We start from the raw sequence: 23,817 nt of genomic DNA on the forward strand, positions 1-23,817 counted from the left end.
ATATGTAAAGGCAAGTGGTTCACTTTGGTTAGACATACTCATGTGGGCCAGCAGCACAATTTTCTAGTTCTGAGAAACAGCTGTCCTGCTAGAGTATTATCCCTTTTTTGGGGGGGGGGTGTTCTGTATTTTAAAAAGAGTGTGCTGACCAGAAAGGGATGAGAACCCTATGCTTTTGATGTGAAAATATTTCCCCGCCCCTCTTTGGGGGCAATGTACATTGGTACCACATTTATGACTTCATTGGCCTTAGGCAGTAGTAGATCTAACATTCATGAATCTACCTGACAGTTTGCAAATGCACTTATTCTAGAGCCCTCCACAACATTCTGTACCAATGAATTACCTATGTTAACTTTCAATAACTTCTTGTTTAAAACTGTTGTTGATGAGTTTCGTTCTCCAAATTCCCAGCTTTTAGTTCACTTTATTCAATCTGTATTCTCTCTCACTAACAAAGACTTCAAGAGGGTTCCTAGCATCTAATTATTAATTTTTAGAGTTAAGAGTTTTCCTTCATTTACTTCCTTTACTGTCTGTGATAACAAACCTCTACCTTAACGACTGCGAGGACCAAAGAACACACGATGCTAGAGTTTCATGACTGGAATGCCAGACTCGTCTTTGAATCCTGAAAAGCTTCCTTCCTCAATGCTGTGGCCCCAGCCCCTGTCAGCTCTCTGTCCCACTGCCAAAAGCTACTTGCTAGGACCAAAATACTTGTCTGGAGATCCATCCACAGTGCTCCCAAAGTCAGGGGTTAATCTGGTCCTTAAGGTTTTTTCAACTGTAAATTCCAGCCTTTATCTCTAAAGAAAGGTGACTTTGATTTTTTTTTCTTGTTGCCCTCTTTCAGCCTCTTTAGCTTTACTGTACCATTGGTCAAGTGGGGCAAGCAGAACTGCATGCAAAAGTCTCAGTTAATATGTACCAGATATTTATATAACAGCACTACAATCTGTACTTTGAGCATACAAGTGATTGCATAAGTAAAAAAATGGAAATCCTCATGCACATGGTCCACGGTGAGGAGCATTCCCTACCAAAAGCCATGATGTGATATCAGTTCACAGGCTGCATGAGGATGACAGCCACGTTCTCAAATGCCGCCCTTTTATCCAAGTCCAGAAGAGCATCCCTCTTGCCATCAAACAGAATGGACTCAGGGGAATTTTCAAGTTTCTAAGTCAAATTTTCACTGTACACTGAGCAATGTCATCACCTGGACCAACTTCAGCAGTCAAGACCTCAAGCAGACCCCAGAGCCCCTCTTTATCTGGGTTGATGGCCATGCACCACATTCCCTGTATTGAATCACCTCTGACCTTGAAGGCAACAAGCAAATGCTTTGGTCCAAACAGAAAATGGGCCAAGAGTCAGGGAGGAAGGATTTTGGTAAACAAGATAAAAAGATGCAGATCAGAAGGGAGGAGGAGAAGGAAAGAATACGCGCGCACAAGCACGAGAGGGGAGGGATGGGAAAGATGAAATGATGAATGCTAATAGAATCAAGCCAACTGCGGTCATTTCCTTTTTTCTGATGTGAAAAGAATAATTGCTGGTCCCAGGTATGCTCAAACTGATGGAACATCTGGGTCAAGCATCACCTTGTGTGGGAGAAGTCCCAGATTTCACTACCTGCCTGCCCCAACTGGTCTTGCTTGAGTTGTGTACAGAGAAGTATTTTATCATGCAAGTTCAGAAGACTGGGAAGAAAGCAACTCTGAATATATCCCCCCAACATGCCAAAAATAAAAGGAAACTGGCAGGGTTGAGTGTTGGACCTGTCCAGGTTCAATCTATTATGGCAAACACCTACACTCCCCGCCCAACATTCTAAGAGGGTGAAAGGCATATATATACTGACCTTCAAGTCCCTGTGCACAATTGCATAGTGGTGAATGTAAGTTACGCTTTCTAATATCTGATGGATACAGTGACTGCAAAACAAAACGGGAAGGGAGGAAGGAAGAGAGAAGGCAGGTTGGGGAGGAGGGGGGCAGACAACGAGGAGGATCGGGGGCGGGAAGTGAAGAAATCATATGCAAGAGACAAGTGGAACAGGTATAAGAAGAACAACAAAGCATAGGAAGGTTACAGAAAAAGGTGGTGAAAAAAGACAACCCAAATATGCATGACAGCAAACAAAATCCAGAGATTTATAACGTAAAAGGGGAGCAGGGAAGGGGGAAGATCAACAGGAACAGACAGATGGACAGACAAAAAGGGACAGGGGGCAGGGTGGATATGGGGACAAGAGAAGGAGAGAAACAATGTTGTGAAAGCTCAGAGACCACAGGGGATTATCACAAGGTGTGTGCAGATGGCTGTTAATAGCACCAGGAACCGTGTGCAGTCAGGGTCTGAGAATGGGGAAGCAGATACAAAGGGAGTCTTTCCTTCCCTCCCTCTTCCCACCCCCCAAGAGATCACATGGGGCTACAGAAGTTGTGGAAAGGAGCTCCACTACTAAGGGAAGAGAGGCAAAGAGAGTCGTATAGTTCACCTCAGTCTTAACTAAAACAAAAAAGAACAGAGGGGGAAAATCCCCTTGCATGTGAATGGAGACGGAAGACATCCATGACATTAACATGGAAACAAGAGGATACCACCAATGGGTACGGCCAGGTGCTTTCATGAGCAGCATTCACTCCCAAGAGGTATTCCTGACCTGCACAAACATCAGCTGCTATGTTCTTGGATTCACCAGGCAGACAGATTATGCCCAGGTAACCCAGTCCAAAACCATGTGCACTGGAAATTCCCCCAGAATAACCCCATGCTCAGTATAGGAAGTTAGTAGTATAAACGACTTAACCCAAGATGGGCTAAAAATCTCTTTCATAGGAATTACCATGGGATAAAGACATTTGCACATCTGGATTGCAGGGTCTTAATCCCACATGGGATCCTGATACATCTTTAGCCCACCTTAATGCTCCAAAACTAGGCTCCTACTCACAGCTCCTTTCAACCCTATTCTAATATATGCTTTGCTGTTCCAGACTCTGGCATTCTGCAGCTCTGGAAATATTCCCTCAACTGTCCAGGACTCTGCTCTTGTAATCCTCTGTCTTTGCTCTGCCTGTGCCTCTTCTTTCTGGCCCTGCGCCGTACTTTCCCCAGTTAGCTTCTAGTGTCATAGTTCCACTCTTCAGCCTTACCTGAATACACACAATTAATACCAAAGATTGGAGGTTTATATAGACAAACAGCCTCTAGGATAAAAGTGTAACTTTTTTTCACTCAATATAGATTAAAAGCAAGTTTAAACTTTAAATTATAATTGTGTTTGCTGCATCATGTATACTAATCTTTGCAGCACTAAGCACAATAAAGTGAAAAGAGGAGCTTCACACATCCAAACAAATTCAGTGACACACTGGGGGGGGGGGCATACAAAAGAAAGCCATTGCTAGCCTGCAGCTCCTAGCATGTGTCCACTGCATATCCCCAACATTTGCCTTCCAAGTTGTACGGAATTTAGCGCTACAAATAATCACAATTGGTTTTAAGGCCATGCTTATATGACACACCTTATATATTTTGTTTCCTGACTCATGGAACCTTGTTGTCATGCTTCCTACAGCTTGTATATCCGATACTCAACTTTCTTGCTCATGCTTACAAGGCTTCTCGTTTTAAGTATGGGCAGAATACACCTCTACCTTACTATCAGCAAGATTGTGTTGCTCCTGCTTTGGCAGTCTTTAAATCCATCCTACCTACAAGTCTCCAAAGTAATGGATGAATTAAGTGTTGCATGAGATCATTTCACAGAACCCTTCAAACATTTATAAACCCCCCACATGTTTGTCACTTTCTGGTGCCAGCCATGTACTGTATTCAAATGGCTTCTAATCTGTGCATCGTATGCCTCTATTAAAGACAGATTTAACGTACAAAGTGCACAAACTCTAACACACACAAAAAAGCTTAGATAGGCACACGTGGAGGATAGTGAAATACAAAAGCATGTGCAAAGTAAGGAAAAAAAATAAAAGCGAAAGAATTGTTAAGACTGTAGAGCTGGTGGATGTGCTTACAATCAGATCAAAAACATAGTTTTGAAAAGATAAAACAGCCCTGATCAATGTTCCCTCTAAGCTGCAGAGTCTTGAGAGCAAAAATTCTACTTTGTGAGCTACTGATATTAAAGTTGTGAGCTAGTGGCATTAAAGTTGTGAACTACTGCCATAAGTTATAGTGCTCTGCGATCATCCTTCCTGAGCTAGGATAAAAATGTGTGAGCTGGAGGCTAAAAATCTGTGAACTAGCTCACGCTAACTCAACTTAGAGGGAACACTGGCCCTGATATAGTCAGAACAGCTAAGATCATGACAAAGATTAAAGGAATTTAAAGAGGGGTAAGAGTATTTTATTTTGTCCAGCAGCTATTACTAGTGCTGAGAAAAATCCAATTAAAGAACCAAGTTCTAATGGTTAGTGTGTTTATTCATTACGGTATTAAGCATGAACTGAATAAAAGTGCTAACATTTACAAGGATAAATCATGCCAAAACCTGACTTTATTGTAGACACATACAAAGGAGTGTTGTGAGCCAATGAACTTGCATTTGGCCTTGAGCACATAAATTGTTTGTGTTTCACAATCCTAAACCCACTTTCTTTACTATACAATTCTTCTCCAAGAATCTGTTTCAGAAATGGGTGTGTGTGTGTGTGTGATATTTCATGAAATATATAGGAGAAATCTACACATGTGACAGTGAAGAACCCACTCAACCAAATAGTCTTGGTTCCCAAGTGAGCCAAAGAAAGAAGGAAATGAGAGGATGGTGGATGGCCATGATGCTTGATCTAAATGAGGATCAAATCTGGAAACCTCTAAAGAATGGAAGAAGAATGGGAAGACCTAGCACCAGAGGCTTTGCTTTCCCTTCTTTCATATGGCCAACAGTTACAAGTGCAGCATTACTACAAGGAGAGAAATTGTACTTTGAGGCCACAGAATCACAGAAAGACAAAGTCAGAGATGCCTGAGAAGGGTGCCACATGTATTGAAGGTGGAACAACACATGACAACAGACTTTGTAGAAGTGCTATGACTACCATGTCTCCCCTGTCTTTCCTCATTCAGCTGTTACTCCATTATGTCTCCAAAACAATTTTCTTACCCTGCAAACTCAGCTAGGAGCTTGGAAATCAAGATGGACTTTGTAATCATCGCTGGATTCTGAACTTCAGGTGGCAATCCCAGAGGATTGAACAAGGAACAAGCCTGATGAAAAACATCTTAAGAGTCAAGCTGTACATTCAGAGCAATCATGTGGTACCAAGTTCAAGCTACAGAAGCGGAACTGTATGTTTGAGGGCTTTCTCCATGTAAAATACTTTTTCACTGTGGAGGGGCTAGACCAACTCCAATGGTACCTTCCCTTCAGTACAGAGTTTCTGATATAGGGGAGTATTTGAATACATAATGCTATACCTCAGTTCTAAGGGGGGGGGGGAATGACAAAAGGGGAAGAGCATGTGATAGTTGTATAGCCTTACACATCATAGGGAGAATAGTAGAATTTGTTCTACCTCTCACAACAATAGAACTTGGAGTCACCCAATGAAGCTGATGTGTAGTAGAGTCAAGACAGATAAAAGGAAGTATTTCTTCACAGCCTGCATAATTAACACATGAAATTTTCCAGCATAAGATGTGCTAGCTCAGATGGCTTTAAAAGGGGACAAAACAATTTCCGGGAGGATAGTTCTATCAGTGGCTATCAGCTATAATGGCTAAATGGAACATCATGTTGAGAGGTAAGGCATCTCTGAACCCTAGCTGCTGAGCAGGCAACAGCAAGGAAAAGTTACTCCTTTTATGCTCCTCTTTGTGGGCTTCCTGAAGGCATCTAGTTGGCCATTGCACAGAACAGGATACTGGACCAGATGGAGCTTGGGCTGGATCCAGCAGGGATGCTTTTTAGGTTCTAAACAGTCCAGGAAGGGCTATATATCACATTTCTGAATGTGTATTTAACAGTGTGGTGAGCTAAGATGGGGACCAAGTGTTCCCATGAGTTCTTGTTTTGATTCTCTCTACAAACTTTGCTGATACAGCAGAAGGACACAGCTAGATCAGGGTATAATACCCAGCCTTTTCATGGCTGATCAGGCTCTCAAAACTGGAGCCAATTGAACATCTTAAGTGTCACCACTATACAAATGACCCCTAAAAGCAGTTATGGAACTCCTGTGCTTAGGCAAGGTCAAAGCAATAAATTCAAAGCACAAAGATAGAACATCTTAGTCTCTTGCAACATCTGGAAATGATTCTTTTTTTATTTGTAAGTGAAAGAGAGGGAAATTTACCCAGTCTGAGATAATAGTTTATCTCTAAGGAACCCAGCACAGTGATCCTATAGGCCTGGGTGATGCTAACTTTACCCTAGTAACAACCTTGTGGGGAAGCTTAACCTGAGACAAAGTGGCATATATCTTACCACCCTATGCTCAGAGTTGCTCTCTGTTCTTGCAGCCCTTTCCAGTCCTCAGAAGGATCATTCTTATGGTTGCAGGACCCTCATGGAAGAACTGCCATGACAGTTGAGGGGTTGCAGTGAAGAAGGAAAAGGGGATGAAATTGTTTCATTCTTCCTCCCTCTTCCACAAGCACAGCATCACTGAGGAACACAGTCAATTCCATCCTGCTGTCATTCCTCACTCCCACCCACTGACCCACGCCGCTTTCTCTCTACACAGGTCCCGCAAGCTTTGGAATGATCTTTCTGGATGTTGAAAGAGGCTGTAGGAATGGAGAACTCCATGTGCCTTCTGACTGTCCATGGATGGTTGGATGCATGCTGGCTAATCGCCATTTCCTAATCTATGCCACTTTAAAGTTGTTTGAGCTTCACGGTTGAGCAAGGATTTGGAACAAGCCTCTGGTGTTCTATCGACTACATCACAATTGCTTGGTGGCTGTCATTTAGTCATCCCTGAAGAGACCTAAAAGCTCTTTACTATCTGATATTCCATACTGACCCTTCTATATCTGTTGGTTACAGGAAAGGAGCAAGCCCAATCATTAGACAAGTTGAGGTGGACTGAGTGAAGTGAACTGGCTTATTTTAGGGTATCATTAAAAGGGGATGCCAATTGTCAATTTTTTTAGTTATCATTAGAGTTTTATTCCTGCCCTCATGCCCACCCACGCTGAGGCACCAAAATGGCTTTGTAAAGAAGAAACCCTAACCATATCTGTGACTAGCTCTGAAAATATGGTTCTATCCGAGAATCCACTTCTGGAGTAGAATGAAAAATGAAACCAAAATGGAAGTAAATGCCCCTGAAACTGGGGCATCTATTGCAAGAATCCATTTTTTAAAGGAGGGAGAGGAGACTGCATGGACAAGTGGTACATTAACTTCTCCCATCTGACACCCTTCAATTCCAATCTTCTAGTTCCTTCTCACAAGTACAGGTATTACAAAGTGATCCAGATGCCATTAGGCCTGGACACAGTGATATTTCCAAATGGCCATCTTCCTTCCCACAAATTTTTAGGCCTTTTGGGAGTAATGCTGTAGTCTGTTCAAAAAACCATTTTTCTTACTTTTTTGTTTCCTGAAGAGAAAATTAAGAAAAGAAATATGACTCTAGGTCTTCATGGAGAACTAGAGATGGATTTTGGCCCCATATTCCAGGAAGAAATCCAGACACCTAGCAAAAGTCATATTACACAGATGCATGGAGCACAGAGTCTAACAGGGTTTGAACAACAGAATCAATAACAACATGGCAAATCATTTGAACCTGAGAGGCACGGAAAAACATAAAAGGTATCTGTACTACATAGGATAAGGTCTCTCCCAAAGTGCAGTAAGTTCCCCCAATCGACCAACATTCATTTTCACTTCAGGGGTTACGGGAAGAATTGAAGATTAAGTAATAGGAAGCCAAAGTAACATTTGGCAGAACTAAAGGAAGATGGAAGGGCAGGGCACACATCAATGGGTCTAGAAGTGAATGAAAGTGGAAACCAAACCCGAGAAACAAATCTGATTGCCTGGCCAAGGACTCCTCTCATGTTATTAAAAAATGATACTAGAATGATTCCAAACACATGCCATCACCCCCCCCCCCAAAAAAATTCCACGTTTCCCCTGCTTTCTGTAACACTTGTTCTGGAGAGAAATACTTACATACACTATCAGTCACAGCTGATATCAAAGGTTATCCCCCCCATGCAGCACCCACATCCCAGCCAACTGAAGCAAGCACATGTCCATATAACCTATCCCTCTCACCTGTGCAAGCCTTTATAGCTCTCTCAAACTTGGGATTTTGTCCATGTTTACACTGTTTCAGTATAGAAGCCTTCACAAGTGGTTTGTGTAAATCCTTTAATTCCCTCAACACACTGCATTTGGTTGTTCTCATTTAGAGTGGTGGATACTACTAGTTCTAGCTGTATTGGTTCTCTCTAGCTGGCTCAGATCTACCCAAGCCTAGTACTGGGAATAATACTGCCAACATTTGCATCTCTTCCTCAAGAGGAATGTGCCACAAAAAAGCCCCTTGGTTAAGGCAACTTGCCTTGTTTCCCTGATGTGCAGAAGGGAAGGCTATCGGTTTTTTCATGGCACATGGCCATATAGCGTAGCAAATTTTATTTAGATTCTATTTGCAACAGAAATCCTAAAACTTACTAGGGCTCAAGAGTGCCACCTAGAGAGTCTGGCATTTTGGACCCTGGATGGTTACAGTGGAAAGACCCATTCACTTCCATTCCACATCAGACCATCCTGGCAGACTTAATCCCTTTTGGACAAAGGACAATCCAGTTTGAACCAGACCACCAGATGCTTCATGGATGTAGGGGTATATTTTATACAGCTCTGATTGGTAACAGTAGCCTCTGACATCAGAGGTGGAGCTTTGCATGGGATTCACTAAAGCAGCTTGTTACTCTCAGAAAAAGGGCTAGTTTAGGTCCAATTTCATTTACCATTAATATCTAGACATTTGGGGTTTTCCTTTTTCTTCAGTTGTCAGCCTTCAGTTGGGTAGGGGTAGGACTTAAGGACCCCTTCAACTTCTTGTTGCTTCAATGAACTCTACACATGTTCTGTAGAGCCTGCTACAGCCTAGGTACTGTGTGTTTAGGTTTAGTTCAACTGAACTGCTTTTCACTTGAACATCTTTGTGCTGCTGCTGTGTGCCTTTCCCTGTATTGTGATTTTTGCCCTTTCTCTAACATCTTTTGAACCAACCACCCTTTCCTTTTTTATTTTCAATAAAGATCTTAATTTTTTGTTTCACTTAGCACAATTTATTTCTCTGGATATTGCTCTTAATTTCTTCCCCATGTGCTAGACTGTATAGATGCTACCTTGGTTGTAAGGCACTTTCTAGGGCTTCTACCTTGTCACTTTGTTATTGCTGTAGTACTGTGCTGGAAGAGTGCCTTCTCAGTGGGTCAGTCTAGATATTCTCAAGAAGTCTTGAGTGATGACAGCTGGTTACCAGGCTGCCTTCCAGGGAACCCAGGGCCTAAGGGAGTTTCCCAGCAAGTAAACATACCATTTTCCCCTTCCTACTGCAACACTATTCACATACTGTGTTGGGGGCAACTTTTTAGAATAATATCATGGCCAGACAACTGTAGTTGCCAGCTTCAGCTTTTTCCACAGCCAGCTACAATGTCTGGCATCACTGGTTACTCAGGTATGCCGTGTCATTCATCTTGGGTGATCTATGAACAAAAAGAAATGTGTCCTGACCAATTATGATTTGGTTTATGACAAGGTATCTTTGGTCAGCTCCCAGTGAAAACAATGGAGTCACATACAAGGGAAAAGATGGCTTTAGTTAAAGGATCTCTGGCTTGTCACCAGATTCAAAGTCAAAGATATAATTCAGGATTTTATGTTAAAGGAACAGAACAGTTGCTATCCCAATGTCACTTTAGTATGCAGAAAGAGAGGAACTATGCAGAAAACGAAGGGGAATGGGTCACATAGGAAGAGCAAAGCCAGCAATCTCACTTCAGTATGATCTCTGACCCTGATATGGTTCTTTCTTATGATCCCACTTCTCTCCATTCTGATAGTTCCTGAACAGTCTGAGAAAGAGCAACATGACAGCAGCTACTATGCCAGTCCTTTCACATAAGAATCAACCCTCAGAGTGCATTTCCTACTCAGGCAGTTCAGCCCTCAGGAACAGCTTATTGTAATGAGAGAGATGCCAGTTCTGCTCCCAAGCTTTGCTGATACTCTTCAATCCCAGTCCACAGCCACTGCTCCTTTGTCATTCAAATGGTGAGCTCCTACCATGACAGACCATGAATGCCATCAGTTAACCTTACACTCTTGGATTCTTTTTGAAGATTGCACTTCAATGCTGATGCTGCCCTTTAACCTGACTACTCTTGCACGCCACAGTTCTTTGCCAGCAAGGGCTAATTCTTTGGGTAGAAATGCACAATATGCAGGGAGATCCATGAGCAGATCTTCCCAGTGTTTATTAACACAACAGAAGTCATGCAGGAGGTCAAATCTGAATTGTGACCATGGAGGGGACTTGGATTAATTCTCCCCCCTTGCACAGTTTTTATAATCAAAGGCCCTCTCTCCACGATGCTGCTATTAGTCTTCACAGGGAAAAGAAGGACAGACCTGAAGATTAACAGCATGGGGTTTGGTTCCAATTGGTGAAACCATGACGGTGAAACCTCACCTTCCCTGTATGCCCCAATTCAAATCAGGGCTCCTAATGGCTTCTATTAGCATGTTTAAAATACTATTTAAGAACCTGTTACAGATCTCACAGTCTGATACTGAGCTAAAGTGCTTTGCCACAATCTTTTCTTCTTTCATTGACTTGTAGAACATGTTGCATTTTCACCCACAGTCCCCAAATAACCCAGCTAACCTAAACAGGACAGCATCCATGAGATTAATTATTAACCTGAATGAGGTAAAAATGAAATCTATCTGGAAGTTGAAAAAGTGCCAACCTTTACTTCTGTGACTTTGTGTTCTGCAACTGCTATGTCTCCTCAGGTCTTTGATACTCAGATTCAAGTCCATTTCACATTTCAGCCAGCCAGGCAGCTGGCCCACTAGTTCTTAAGCCAAATCTCTGCTCCCTGCCAGTCTTTCCTTAGAGTAAAGGAGCTGTGGTGGCCTGACTTGGTTAAGGTCCATTTTGAAATGGATTCCTGTTAGGGCAATCAGATGCAACAGAGGAAGGGCTCTTGCACTTTTGTGTAGAAGAAGGAATTTTAGTATTCCTCAATGCATGGCACTGTGATGTAATGGGCAGCGCCTGCTAAAGTTCCATATTCTCAAGATGCATCCTGTGTTGCATCAGATTGTTTTCCTGAATAGCCAAAGAGGGGCTCTGGACTTGGCAAAGGGGCACATTGTGGCAACCACCGGTACCAAGGGGATACAGATTTTTGCTGTAGCCTTGTGATACCTTTGAGTCCAACCCCTCATCCCAGTCATGGATGGGTTAATGTTGCACAGGTACAAGCTGGCATGGGATTAGGGAACAGAAAGAAGGGGTGGGGAAGGGGAAGGGTTGGAGTGGGATAGGTGGAGGTGGAGTTACCACTCACCTTGCATCGGCTTCACTGTAGTATTCCCTGGCGACAATATCTTCAAAGAGCTCCCCACCCGTGACCCTGAAACACAACAGAGACCATACATCTGATGAAGTGGGCTCTAATCCACAAAATCTTACACCACAATGCAATCTGCCAGTTTTTAAGGACCAAAAGACTCCTTTGTTTGTTTTATCGTTACTTCCAGGTATTTTGTAAACAGACTCAGGTTTGCCCTACATTTGAAATTTTGCTCAGAACACCCCCATGAGAGTGAACTGCTGCAGCACTGAAAGTATAGAGAAGTTTATTGTGGCATTCTTCTAGTGCCATTTCCCAAATGGTCTGATATATAAACGCCCACCCCTCTGCAAGTGACCTACTAGGAATATGCTTGTTACTAGCAAATGCCCAAGAGATCTGCTCTTTTCATATTCTATAATTTACATAGCTTAACATTACAATGCACAGAGACAGCTGGCAATATAAGACACTGAAAAAATCCTGAAAGAAAAGATGATGAAATAATAAGGAATGTTATGGCAGACAATGGGGTTTCTGAAGGACTGCACTGCACCCATATTGGCAAATGAACGTAGACCTGTTAGCAAGGTGTATAATTCTCTAGAACTTCAAGCAAGAAACGTTGCCTATGCACACAGATTATTTTATGTATGTCTAATAGCAATAAGCATTTGAGTACAAATGGTAATATTTTAGTCAGAAGGGGCATTTTGTCAAGGTTGGGAGAATCAACCATATGGTTGGTAAATAGCCTGGATGGGTAGATACAGATACCAACATTTGTACTAGTTACTAGTTTATATTCTTTTTGTCAGTGAGATATCTACTGACAAATTCCAAGACAGCTGTGAATAATTTTTCAGAGCTCAAACTATGTCTGCAAGGAGTCAAATGAGATACCAGATAAAAGCAAAAACAGGTAGATTTGTAGGGGAAAGATAATGACTTTGTCAACTGGTCTCCAACAACAGATTTATCTCAATTTCTTTCTTGTTGCAGAGTTTAACACATGCTACAATCTCTGAAATCTCTACAGTGACTGGCTGACAAAGCTCAATAAGTCTGCCTTGAAATATTTATGAATATTCCAGTTGCTCTGAAGTTTTAAGAAATGATCAACAGACAAGGATTATGATAGGATAGTCGAGCGTTAGTGGGAAGTTTAGCAGAGAATGGCATAGGAACCAATGTTCCCTCTAATTTTTCCCCGTACTGAGTGAAGCAGTTCACATCCTGAGCAGAATATAACAGCTGTAACCTTAAAATGGGCAGTGCAAAACCCAAGTATCATAGGGTTGGAAGGGACCTCCAGGGTCATCTAGTCCTACCCCCTGCACATTGCAGGAAATTCATAAATACCGTCCCCACACCCCACTCACCAGTGACTCCTGTTCCATGCCTAGAAGATGGCAAAAAACCTCCAGGATCCCTAGACAAACTGGCCTGGAGAAAAACTGCTGTCTGACCCCAAAGTAGCAATCAGCATTTTCCTGAACATGTAAGAAAGAGCTAGAGAACTAAGCACTGATACAACACTTCCTGACCTCCCTCTCATTATCTGCCTAAGTTCACAGAACCAGCACTGCTGTCAGATGGTCATCTAGCCTCTGTTTAAAAGCCTCCAAGGAAACCTGTTCCATTGAGGAATCACTCTGTCAGGACGTTTTCCTATTGTTTAGCCAAAAACACTTTTGATTTAAGTTCAACCTGTTGGTTCTGGTTTGACCTTCTGGGCAAAAGAAAACAACTCTGCACCGTCTTCTATATGACAGTTCCTCAAGTTCTTGAAGATGGTGATCATATCACTTCTCGGTCATCTCCACTTCAGGCTAAATATACACAGCTTCTTCAATCTTTTCTCACAGGACGTGGTCTCTAGACTATTCACCACCTTCACTGCCCTCCTCTGGGCATGTTCCAGCTTGTCTACATCCTTCTTAAAATTGTGGTGCCCCAAATTGAATACAATATTCTAGGTAAGATCTAACCAGAGTAAAGTGATAAAATCACTTCACGTGATCTGGACACACAGCTCCCGATTGTTGCTAAAGGGGGGGGGGGGGGGGTTGTACATGTACAACTGTGTTATGTGACTGATAGGTATACACAAGGGTTGCATGTGACTAATTGCATCTATGTTTGTGAATGAGGAAGTATATTGGTTAGTGAAAAGGGAATGGACTTAAATGTATTACACACATACAGCAGATCTGCAAATTTATGTAATTCTCCAGCCGTAGCTACTGATTTTCTTTCATGGGCTTTACTAAGAAAAGATGTATTTGAAGGATTTAGAGGGAAGGAGGCAATCTAAGAAACCAGTGAACAGGCAAGTCGCTGAGGGCTTAGGAGGAGAAAGATTGTCTTTTCATTCTCTATTTCCTCATTATGTCATAAACCTCTTGAAATGTCACTTCCACTTGACAGAAGACAGATTGCTGAGCCAAAAGGGGAGACCCCTTTACCCACATACACAGCACTCCTCATCCTCATCCATCAGGTGAAATGGGAGGGTACTATGCACGGAGTCCTCAGAAGCTCCATATCTGAAAGGAGAGAGCTGACCAACTCTTGCTTCTTTAATTGTTTTGTTTTATTAATTCCTATCTCATCAACTTCAAGGATCCTTGACTGAAGAGTGATAGACTTTGAGCCACAGCACAAAAGGAGCCACTGAACCAAACAAAAGGAAGGAAAGGCAAACTCAACCCAAAGTGGGAAGGGGAAGTAGGGGCATGCTTTTCATTTGAGCCAGGGGTCATCAGGGCTTAGCTGAAGAACCTGCCATGGTTCAGCTCTGGAACAGGTCAAGATGATTATGAGTAACCACTTTTGCAATTGGAAAAAAGGCTTTTGAACAAGCTCAAAGCTGGGCTCCTTTTACTTTAAAAATTAAGTACTGGGGAAAATACTCCCTTGGAACCTTGTGAATGCTGCAAACTGGACAACCTCACACAAAGGGCACTGCACAGGACAATCTGCTTTGCCAGGCTTCCCAAGCCGAGCACTGACTCTTTTCGTGCTGTCACTGCAGTTCTAAATCTTGTTCTCTCTCCCACCCACACAGGGCTACAGCTGTAATGCCTGCTGCAATCCGCTTTCTTCCCTCTGTGCTGCCTGGCTATGAAGAGCACGCATGGTCTCCTATGTGACAGCAAAGAGAACAACTTCATACATTTGCAGAGAAAATTTTTGTTACGGCTGCTTCCCTGACAGCCACCTCCCTTACTACCTGCACCAAAAATATCTGCAGCAATTTGTCTGCAAATCAGAACTCCCAAGGTAATTCAAATTCTCTTCCTCCTCTCACTGTTTCCTAGATTTTTCCCCCTAGAGTTATTTTGAAATTTGAAATAGCAAATTCTAGTGGAAGAAAACTCAGGGATATGCTACATATTCTGATATCAAGTCATGAAAAAGTTCTGACAAGTTTCTCTAGAGATTGCAGTTGTACTGAGGGAAGGTCTGTTCCGTGTGTGTGTTCAAGAGAATCTGGGAAGAACTCTACATAAGAAGACACATGCACAAATCCTTCCAACACTGAGATTTTTGTCACAGGGATGGCTAGCAGGATTAGGCCTGTGACTGTTAATCTGGGAAGTGCTCAGATGAGACAGAAGGCCACACTATTTAATATCTAGGTGTGCTGAACATCTGCGCTTCTCAGATTTTTCAGATGGCTTTAGATGAACAAGCTTGAGAGGCTTAATGATGGATATCAGTTCTAATGCACTCCATATCCAGAAGAGTCCTTAAATTGAGGGATAGCCAGTAAAGAAAGCTAAACCATTAACTGAAAAGTATTTTTCATTCTAAGCAAGAAGTTTGGGAAGCTCTGGCACCTTGGGACTTATGTTTTCACATGGAAGGGGGATGTAAGGCAGTTTTAAAGAAGAAAACACTAACATGAACAAAGTCACACTATTGAGACTCATTTCACAACACAGAATATTATCAATAAAAATAGGACCAGGTGGAAGCCAGGCAGGAATTTTAGAAAGAGGACAGATATGTATTCAGTGTGCGCTCTCTCCCTCTCTTGCGTGCACACACACACATGCAAGTATGTATAGGCCAGAATGAAATAGGATTTTTACAGTGCTATAGTAACTCCTAAGCACTTTTTCCTACCAGCATTCTGCACTTCCATATCTTATATGAGTGACAAAAATGTGACCAAAAGAAAATGATGTATGGATATATCTTACACTTGCTAAATTAACTCCAGAAAGAAAAAAAGCACCTGTAACATTACTCTATGAGGTATCCTGCCCTATTGTTTACATATTTTTCCATATAATAAAAAAATCCAAGGAAAAACCATGACATAAAAATTGTAGGTGACTGTTTCTAATAAGGAAACACATAAATTGCCAAGCAGAACAGAGCAGGCAATAGCGCAAGTTAACACAGGGAGTTGTAAGGGATTTCGTTATCCCCTCCCCTGCATTATTGCCGTCACCATCATGTCTCTCATAAAAAGGTCACCCTGCCTTCTTCATTCTGACCAGTGCAAGTGCAGCCTTCTCTAACCTTCCAAATACCTAGCTTCATCCTACAGGTACCAGGAATTGCCACACTGTCAAGGGATCAAGAAGCTCAATCCCACAAAAAGCTAGTGAAGCCACAGCAACAACACAGCGACAGGCACAACCCACAGCTCAGCCTCAGGTGTCTTTTGCCATGTAGCCCCAGGGCAAAACCCCTGCCTTTTGTTTTTGATCCTACTGCTGCGGGGCCAGGGACATGCCAAGGTCTGTGTGACTCCAGAAAAAGCAGGAGCTGCACTGACTCAGAGGAGAGCTAAATATAGCTCACTGCTTAACTGGAGCTGTCAGAGAGGAGGAGATATGAGATCACCAGCTTCTATATCTGGAACAAAGTGAGAGGCAGCCAAGCAAAGCACACAATGTCTCCCAAAAGCCCCCAGACGCTTTGCAAGGAGAGTCAGCACAGGACGTGGCCCACAGCCATTCCAACAAAGGGAAGGGGGAACGAGAGGGATAAACAGAATCACTGCCCGGAGCCCTCAAACCGATGGAGGGTTTAAGCCTTCTTAGTGTGCACATCCCTGGTTAAACAGCTGTTTAGCTACATGGGGGATAGTATCAGGGGCACTGAGTCACCACCATCCCAAATCCTCCTTTTCCCTCCTTCCCACCCGCCCCTACATGTCAAAGGCATCACTGCAGCTGTAGCCTTCTTCCACCCACATCAGTGAGGATGCCACAGCTCAGGCTGCGCGACTCCCAGCAGCACACGACATTTGCTCAAAAGAACAAGCAAGTTCCCCAGAGGTCACCAAGACACAGCAGCTAGGGTGCTCTTCTAGAGAAACACATGAAAAAAGTATTTAACAGGAAATTCCAAGGGAATTTCAGAAGCAGTCTGACTGAACATCAACATCACGTGCAAAAATGAGGTGCATCTGCAGATGAGATCAAAACCGATTTCATACTTACAGATCAAAGACGAGGTAGTGGAAGCCTTCTTCAGATATGCTATCATGGAGGCGAACTGCAAAGGAACATAAAGGATACATTAGGCAAGGTACTTCCCAACATCCAGACTGCAGCTCTGTAAACTGCAGCTCCTTCATCTGCCTTCTCTGAAGACACTACATGTCATGGGTGCAAAGCTGACATACAGAAAACAACCAGCAACATGTTAATTGAGCCGTATTTTAAAAATACTGGCTGTGTTATTTGCAAGTCAGGTGGAGTACTTCAAATGCATCCTTCTCCTTTCCAACAACCCTTTCCCAAATATACCGCCAACTTGCTTCACCACATTGCATTGCCCTACATGACTTAAGAATACACATCTGTCTTGCTGGGTCAGACTAAATATCCATCTAGCCCAATAATACCCATGAGAAGCATGACACACTAGTTGTACCCAGTAGCTGGTATACTGCCTTAACATGGAGCTTCACTTTTATTATTATCATTAATAGCTACTGAAAGCTCTATCTTACATGAGTGTGAGTCTTACTCTTCATTTTTAAGGTCAAGACTGAGGTCCTCATCACCATTAATATTTCAGGTTAAGTAATTATACCTTATTCTACAAATAAAAAAACAAGATAAATGAAGTTGCAACTAAACTAGAATTGAGAAATGGTGCCTCAAATCCTCCCCTTTTATACTTCAAATTTTAGAATACAGCTGAGTTTCACACACACACCCCAAACACTAAAGAAATGTGCTATAACCTGTGATGAAAAGGAATTAAAATATCTTATGGGATTGATGTATGCATATTTTAACACTGTAATAGTGTTTAATCTGCATTAAGAGTTTTTAATGGTGCATAGGATATATGCTGAGTTGAACAGGTTTGAACTTTAAGAAGATCCACAGGTCTCCCATAGTACTTAAAGCAATGTGCTGAAGTGGGATAAGTGTCCTTATCATTACACTTCTGCAAGAAAATGCCCCATATCCAATAAGAGACTTGCTGCTAAATACAGAGAGAAGTTTCCCATACAAATCAAATATCAAGCAGTATTAACATTCCTAACGGTGAATAGAGGCAAACAGTCACTTCTTCTAATAGGAAACCTGATGGTCCCTTACCTATCAGTACAGCAGTGAAATTAGATCATACATCACCCACAGACAAGGTAGGAGTTTCTCAAGGGACTCCACTCCACAGATAAGTTGGGGGGGGGGGGGGGTAGGGAGAGGAGAGAATACTGGCTTTCTCCAGCTGCTTACATAGTATCCTGGAGAACATGAAAGTCAGGGGATGCATGCTATCAGGTGTGCATGTAAGTTAGGGAAGAAAAAGGTAAAAAATTCTGCACATTGTATCTCTCCAATTCAGAGTGAGATTAACCGCCTCCTGCACATACAGCCCCAGAGGCTCAGCAGTCAGAACAACAGGGTAGTTGCCCGATTGTGCCAGATCAGGGGTGGCTAACAGTAGCTCTCCATATATTTTTTTGCCTACAACCCCCATCAGCCCCAGCCATTGGCCATGCTGGCTGGGGCTGATGGGAGTTGTAGGCAAAAAACATCTGGAGAGCTACCGTTGGCCACTCCTGTGCTAGATCACTCTGGTTTAGAATTAGATGAGCTGCAAACTACCTATCATGCAAAGGAGCTCAGCAGTCTTACACTACTGTGCTGGGCAGGGTTAATTCTTTCCCCACCCATTCCATTTCTCGCATGGCCCAACTTGTAAAATCAACTTTTAAAACATTACAGTCCATTCTAATTGAGTGCAGCCTAACATTTGTTTTTGTTTTAAGGGGGAAATTCCCGATGATGTAGCAAATGAAGTTCAAAGATGACTTAATTAGTAGAATGCCTAGTTGAGAAGTTCTGGCACTGTTCTTAGTCCTTGGATGTTGTGCTCTGGATTGTAATGTATGTCTCTGTTATTAATACAGAGTAAATCAGAATAGAAAAGCACAGGAACAAATGATGGTGCAGGAATCTGCAAATGGCTTTGGAACTACTCCATTCTGCCCAAGAAGATGGCTTGAGGACTGCTGAGGTGGTGCAACTATAAAGTCCTGTTGCATATCTAACTGTGCCATTTTACTTTCACCTGTTAACCATTCATTCTCAGGCAGCACATTTTTAAAGCTGGACTCGCTTTAGTCTTGTAACTCAAGACAAAGCATTATGGAGGAAATACCAGGGTTCAAAATGCAGCTCATAGTTATGTTTTTAGACCATTTTTCTTTCTCCTTCCACAGAGAAAGAAGAATCCTGTCTAAAACAAAGAAAAACCAAATGCCACTTGATCAACATCTTGAAAAGAGTTTAGGGCCTGATTTGATAAACTGAAACACATGATTATAAAGAAGAAATGCCTTTCCTTTAGGGAATAAATAATGGTCCTTCTCACAGCATAGATCTAATCATCTATGATTCAGTTGAAGCTGTCTCTTCCAAGCCCTATAACAGCAAATGCCTCTTGTACCTCTTTTCTTCTTTAAGACCACACGTATGCTTTTCCTGTCTTCTCTATAGGAAGAGAATTTGTGAAAAAACACCAGCAATGAACTGTCAAACTGTGGTATGCACTTGCCATCCAAACCAGAGCAGCAAACCAGTGTCAAACTGTGGATTGCAATCCTAGAGTTGAGGGCAAGTGCAAACAATAGCTTGATGGTTTGGCCATAATGGAAAACTATGACAAAGAGGAACTAAATGAACAGCAGCACAGTATGCAGAAGTGGGGATTTAGGAACTGAAGGCTTGTTTTGTGTAGTACCAAACCATGGTTTGACATTACATACCGCCTAATTTACACATTGTTCATCAAGTATAGAGATGACAGGGAACTGCCAGGCCCTCTGAAATGAAGCTCAGACATGAAGTTCTCCTCTCAAAGAGGCGGGGGCAGAAATCCTGAACAAAATGATGGATGCCATCTTTTTCCTTCTCAAAATGCACTTACCGCTCTTCAGACTGAAGCATCTTAACATCATCCAAGACAGAAGATTTACATTGGTTGTACAGTGGAGCTGACATGAGAAAATACGTGAGCTGGATCAAGAGCCAACCTTCCTCACATACTCACACAACATCACTGAGGAACTGCTCTGCTTTTCTTTCCTAAGCTTTGAGAGATTGTGATGTTGCTCATGAGAATAAGACTAATTAAAGAACGAGGAAAAACCTATTTGCAAATGAATGATCACATCTCTGAAAAGTTTTTCACGGAAGAGGAGAAAATGTCTAGCAAGAAACGCAATCATGGGGGATGGTTTTTATAAACAGGATGTTTGTTCTGCCAAAAGCATGAGTAGCTCTCATGCTCCACGCTGAAATTCATGTTGGACGATGTCTCACTTCCTAGGACCAGATCCACCAACAACCATATGCATCCACCAAGAACAAGAGAGTATGGAACACTACCAAATCACCATGGTTGCAATGAACATCCACTGATCACTGTCACTGGAAGGCATATCTGCACCACAGACTTAAATTTGTTTAATGGTTATCCTCTTGCCCTCAGAGAACAGTATTTCTGTGAGAAGGTCTCGGAATCTCTGACTGAGAACCCTCAGCTCCCTTACCAAAGTACAATTTCAAGGAAGAGAAGCAATGATAGTTAAAATGGTATAAAACTGATATATGTTTGCAATACAGATATGCCCCGAGGATACACAAGGGAGAGAACACTCAGCTGAACCTAATACATACCAAACAAGGAGACAAAGAACATTCCGGAAACAAGTGCTGCAGTATCATTTACATTAGGAACAAAACTGAGATCTAGAGTGATGAGATGAATCAGGCTTAACTTAACATCTTATCCAAATGAAGCCAATTTCCTCAGTTGCTGCGGAGTTTCTGTTCCAGTTTATGTCTGTTCAAATAAAGCAGGCAGATAGCTTCCCCTACTTGCTCATAGCAACCCTCATTTGTCTTATTTCACTCTTCTTTCCCTAGTTTTGAAAACTGCAGCAAATCCAGTGTGAATGCTAAACAGCACAGCTGCTGAATATAACTAGACATTATATAGCAACAAGCAGCTCTGCTCCTCTCAGGGCCAGATCTGGGGGGGGGGGGGGCAGAGGGGGGTGCTTGCCCTGGGCACCGACAGGGGGGGGCATCAAATTGGGTATGTAGTCCATTGCATTCTATGGGCCCATAAGATAGAATGGGCCCATAAGGGAGCATCATTTTTTAATTTTGCCCCCCCTCAAAAATATAGATCCAGTCCTGGCTTCTCTAACTGCTGACATGTGGCAGGCCTGATGGGAAGGCCAAAAGGGGGACACAAGACAAAACTGCTGAAGCACTCCCTACACATACATGCAGACACAGCTTACTTTCCTGCACCATGTGCCCTAATGTCATTTTCCCCTCAGCCAAAACCAGACAGGAGCCCGATGGCAAAAAAGTGCCTGAAAAGAGGGACTGTGGGAAGACAGACATTTGCAGTGATCCCTCTAAGCTGAGTTAGTGTGAGCTAGCGTACAGTTTTTTAGTCTCCAGCTCACTTAGTCTCACTTTTGTCTTAGCTCAGGAAAAATGGCCCCAGAGCAAGCTAATTTATACAGTAGCTCAAAATGTTAATGTCACTAGCTCCTGAAGTAGAATTTTTGCTCACACGATTCCACAGCTTCGATGAAGTTTTCGTCACTTGTGCTATTTAAATCAGGTCCTCATTCTCCTTGACATATGACAAACAGGGAATCCACACACATGGGGGAAAGAAATTTCTTTAGTTTACACTACTGGCCACTGATTCCCCCTAGTTAGTACTGTCTCCTCTTTTCCCTTCTTCCTGCTTGGCTCTGTTTCCTTCCCAAAGCCACTTTGTATCTCTCCACTCTGTTTGCCTAACCATCCAGTTTTTGAGCTAACCTGGCCTTTCCTCTCAGCCATATGGCTAGATTGCTGGGGAGCAGAGAATAGACAGTGCAAACTTTGTGGACTTTTAAAGTTTGTTTTTGCCACAATAAGCTATGGTTAGAATATAGTCAGTTCTCCACTTAAGAATCAAGCCTATGTGAAAAACATGCCATATCGGGCAGATAGGAGAAGCTGTCTTCTGTCCAACATGCTAACAATTAGGCTTGATTTTCATGCTGATGCTTTCAGTGTCTCACAAGGAAAACCTGAGGTGTTATAGACCCTGCAGGAGGGCTTTAGTGCCTTCATTTAAGCATGCCTGAATCAGCTCCAAGGGTATACTCGAATGGTAACTTCATGAGATAGGATAGATTATTTAGCATCTAAACAGAAGTGTGTTTGGAAGCTGCACTTAGTGCAGAATGCTACAGCTAGACTGCTGTTCAAGTCTATCAGGAGCATGTAACCATGATAGTACCAGGACCGTTGAGAGCCACCATGGGCCCCCAGACATTGATTCCATCTGACCTCCCATATGACTCTGATCCAAACCAACTATCATAACAAACCAAACAAATCACTTGGCTTGCTGTTACCATGAATATATAGTAATAAAAGATTTTGGCCTGTCTGTCCATGTTTGTTTATATATTTGGTAGTGAAAAGTGCCACCAAGTCACAGCTGACTTATGGCAACCTCATGGAGTTTTCAAAGCAAGAGACACTCAGAGGTGGTTTGTTCTTGATCTGCATTACAACTGTGGTATTCCTTGGAGGTCTCCCATTCAAATACTTGCCAGGCCCGACCCTGCTTAGTCTCAAAGATCTGATGAGATCAGGCTAGCCTGGGCATTTATTTATTTATATCTCATCTTTCTCTTCAATGGTGACCCAAGGCGGCTTATACTACGTTATCCTCACAACAACCCTGTGAGATAGGTTAGGCTGAGAGTATGTAACTGGCCCAAGATTACCCAGCAAGCTTCCATAGCAGAATGGGGTTTCGAACATGTAATGAGAGCTTTTAACTAGTACAGCAGCCATCAGCCAAGGTTGCTTGTCATGCTTCATTGCTGGACTACTTGATGGGTTTAGCATGATCTGTTAGGGAAGTCTGCTTCAGTCTTGCAGAAAGGGAAGTCTACCTGATAGCAGGGTGCTATTTTGCAGGGCTCAGACTTCCTAGTAGCTGCAGCCAAAATTGTCCCTAGTAGCTGCAGCCAGAACTGCATTAAAAAGAAATGAAAAGATGTTTAGCTGGATGTAGCATGAGTGTGGTTACAAGGGCCCTCCAGCTGACTCCCCCCCTCATCCCCCTCTGTTGGCAGCCCTGGATACTATAGCAATTACATGGCTACCAATCCACTCCCAAGCCCAATTCAAAGCATTGGTTTTGACCTTTGAAGCTCTACATGGCTTGGGACTGGGGTATCTGAAGGATTGTCTTATCCCACATGTTCTTGCCTGAGAATTAAGATCACAGGGAGATTGTCTCATCAATCAATGAAGCTTGTTTGGTGAGTACATGAGAGATGGCCTTCTCAAGTTCTCAATGGCAGCCTAACAATTATGGAACAACCTCTCCAGGGACGCGCACCTGGCCCCCTCACTTTCAATCTTTAGGAGGCAGTTGAAGATGGTTTTATTTAGGACCATGTTTGGTTAAGGTTACTAGCTGTCCTAAGGTGTGATTTTAAATTTTGGTTTTGATGGTTTAATGTATTTTATGTGTTTTAGCCACCTTGAACTAACAAATATTTTAAGACTTTAATAAGATTTAATATGATTCAATAAGTTTATTTTTGACTTAAATAAGATTAAGTCAGGCTGCTCGCCTACCTTGATCTCCTATCTATATCTACAGCAGAAAGGTGGACCAAGACCAGAGGCAGCCAC

At 42.6% G+C, this 23,817-nt stretch overlaps 1 protein-coding gene across 15 annotated transcripts in view; it reads right to left on the reverse strand.

The window, feature by feature from the left end:
* Window positions 1–23,817, reverse strand: part of CAMK2B (calcium/calmodulin dependent protein kinase II beta) — a 225,403-nt gene that overhangs the window by 86,242 nt on the left and 115,344 nt on the right. For 11 of the 15 annotated variants that reach the window (XM_060251387.1, XM_060251374.1, XM_060251379.1 and 8 more), the window contains exons 4-5: window positions 17,059–17,113; window positions 11,588–11,653 (exon numbers count right to left, since the gene is read on the reverse strand). In XM_060251387.1, the coding sequence (XP_060107370.1) occupies window positions 11,588–11,653; window positions 17,059–17,113 (121 nt within the window). Of the gene's footprint in view, window positions 1–1,867; window positions 1,941–11,587; window positions 11,654–17,058; window positions 17,114–23,817 lie in introns of all 15 variants that reach the window. The other 4 variants (XM_060251375.1, XM_060251389.1, XM_060251378.1 and 1 more) reach the window with 1 other exon arrangement.

The sequence above is a fragment of the Heteronotia binoei genome, chromosome 12 (assembly GCF_032191835.1).
Source record: "Heteronotia binoei isolate CCM8104 ecotype False Entrance Well chromosome 12, APGP_CSIRO_Hbin_v1, whole genome shotgun sequence".
NCBI lineage: Eukaryota > Metazoa > Chordata > Lepidosauria > Squamata > Gekkonidae > Heteronotia > Heteronotia binoei.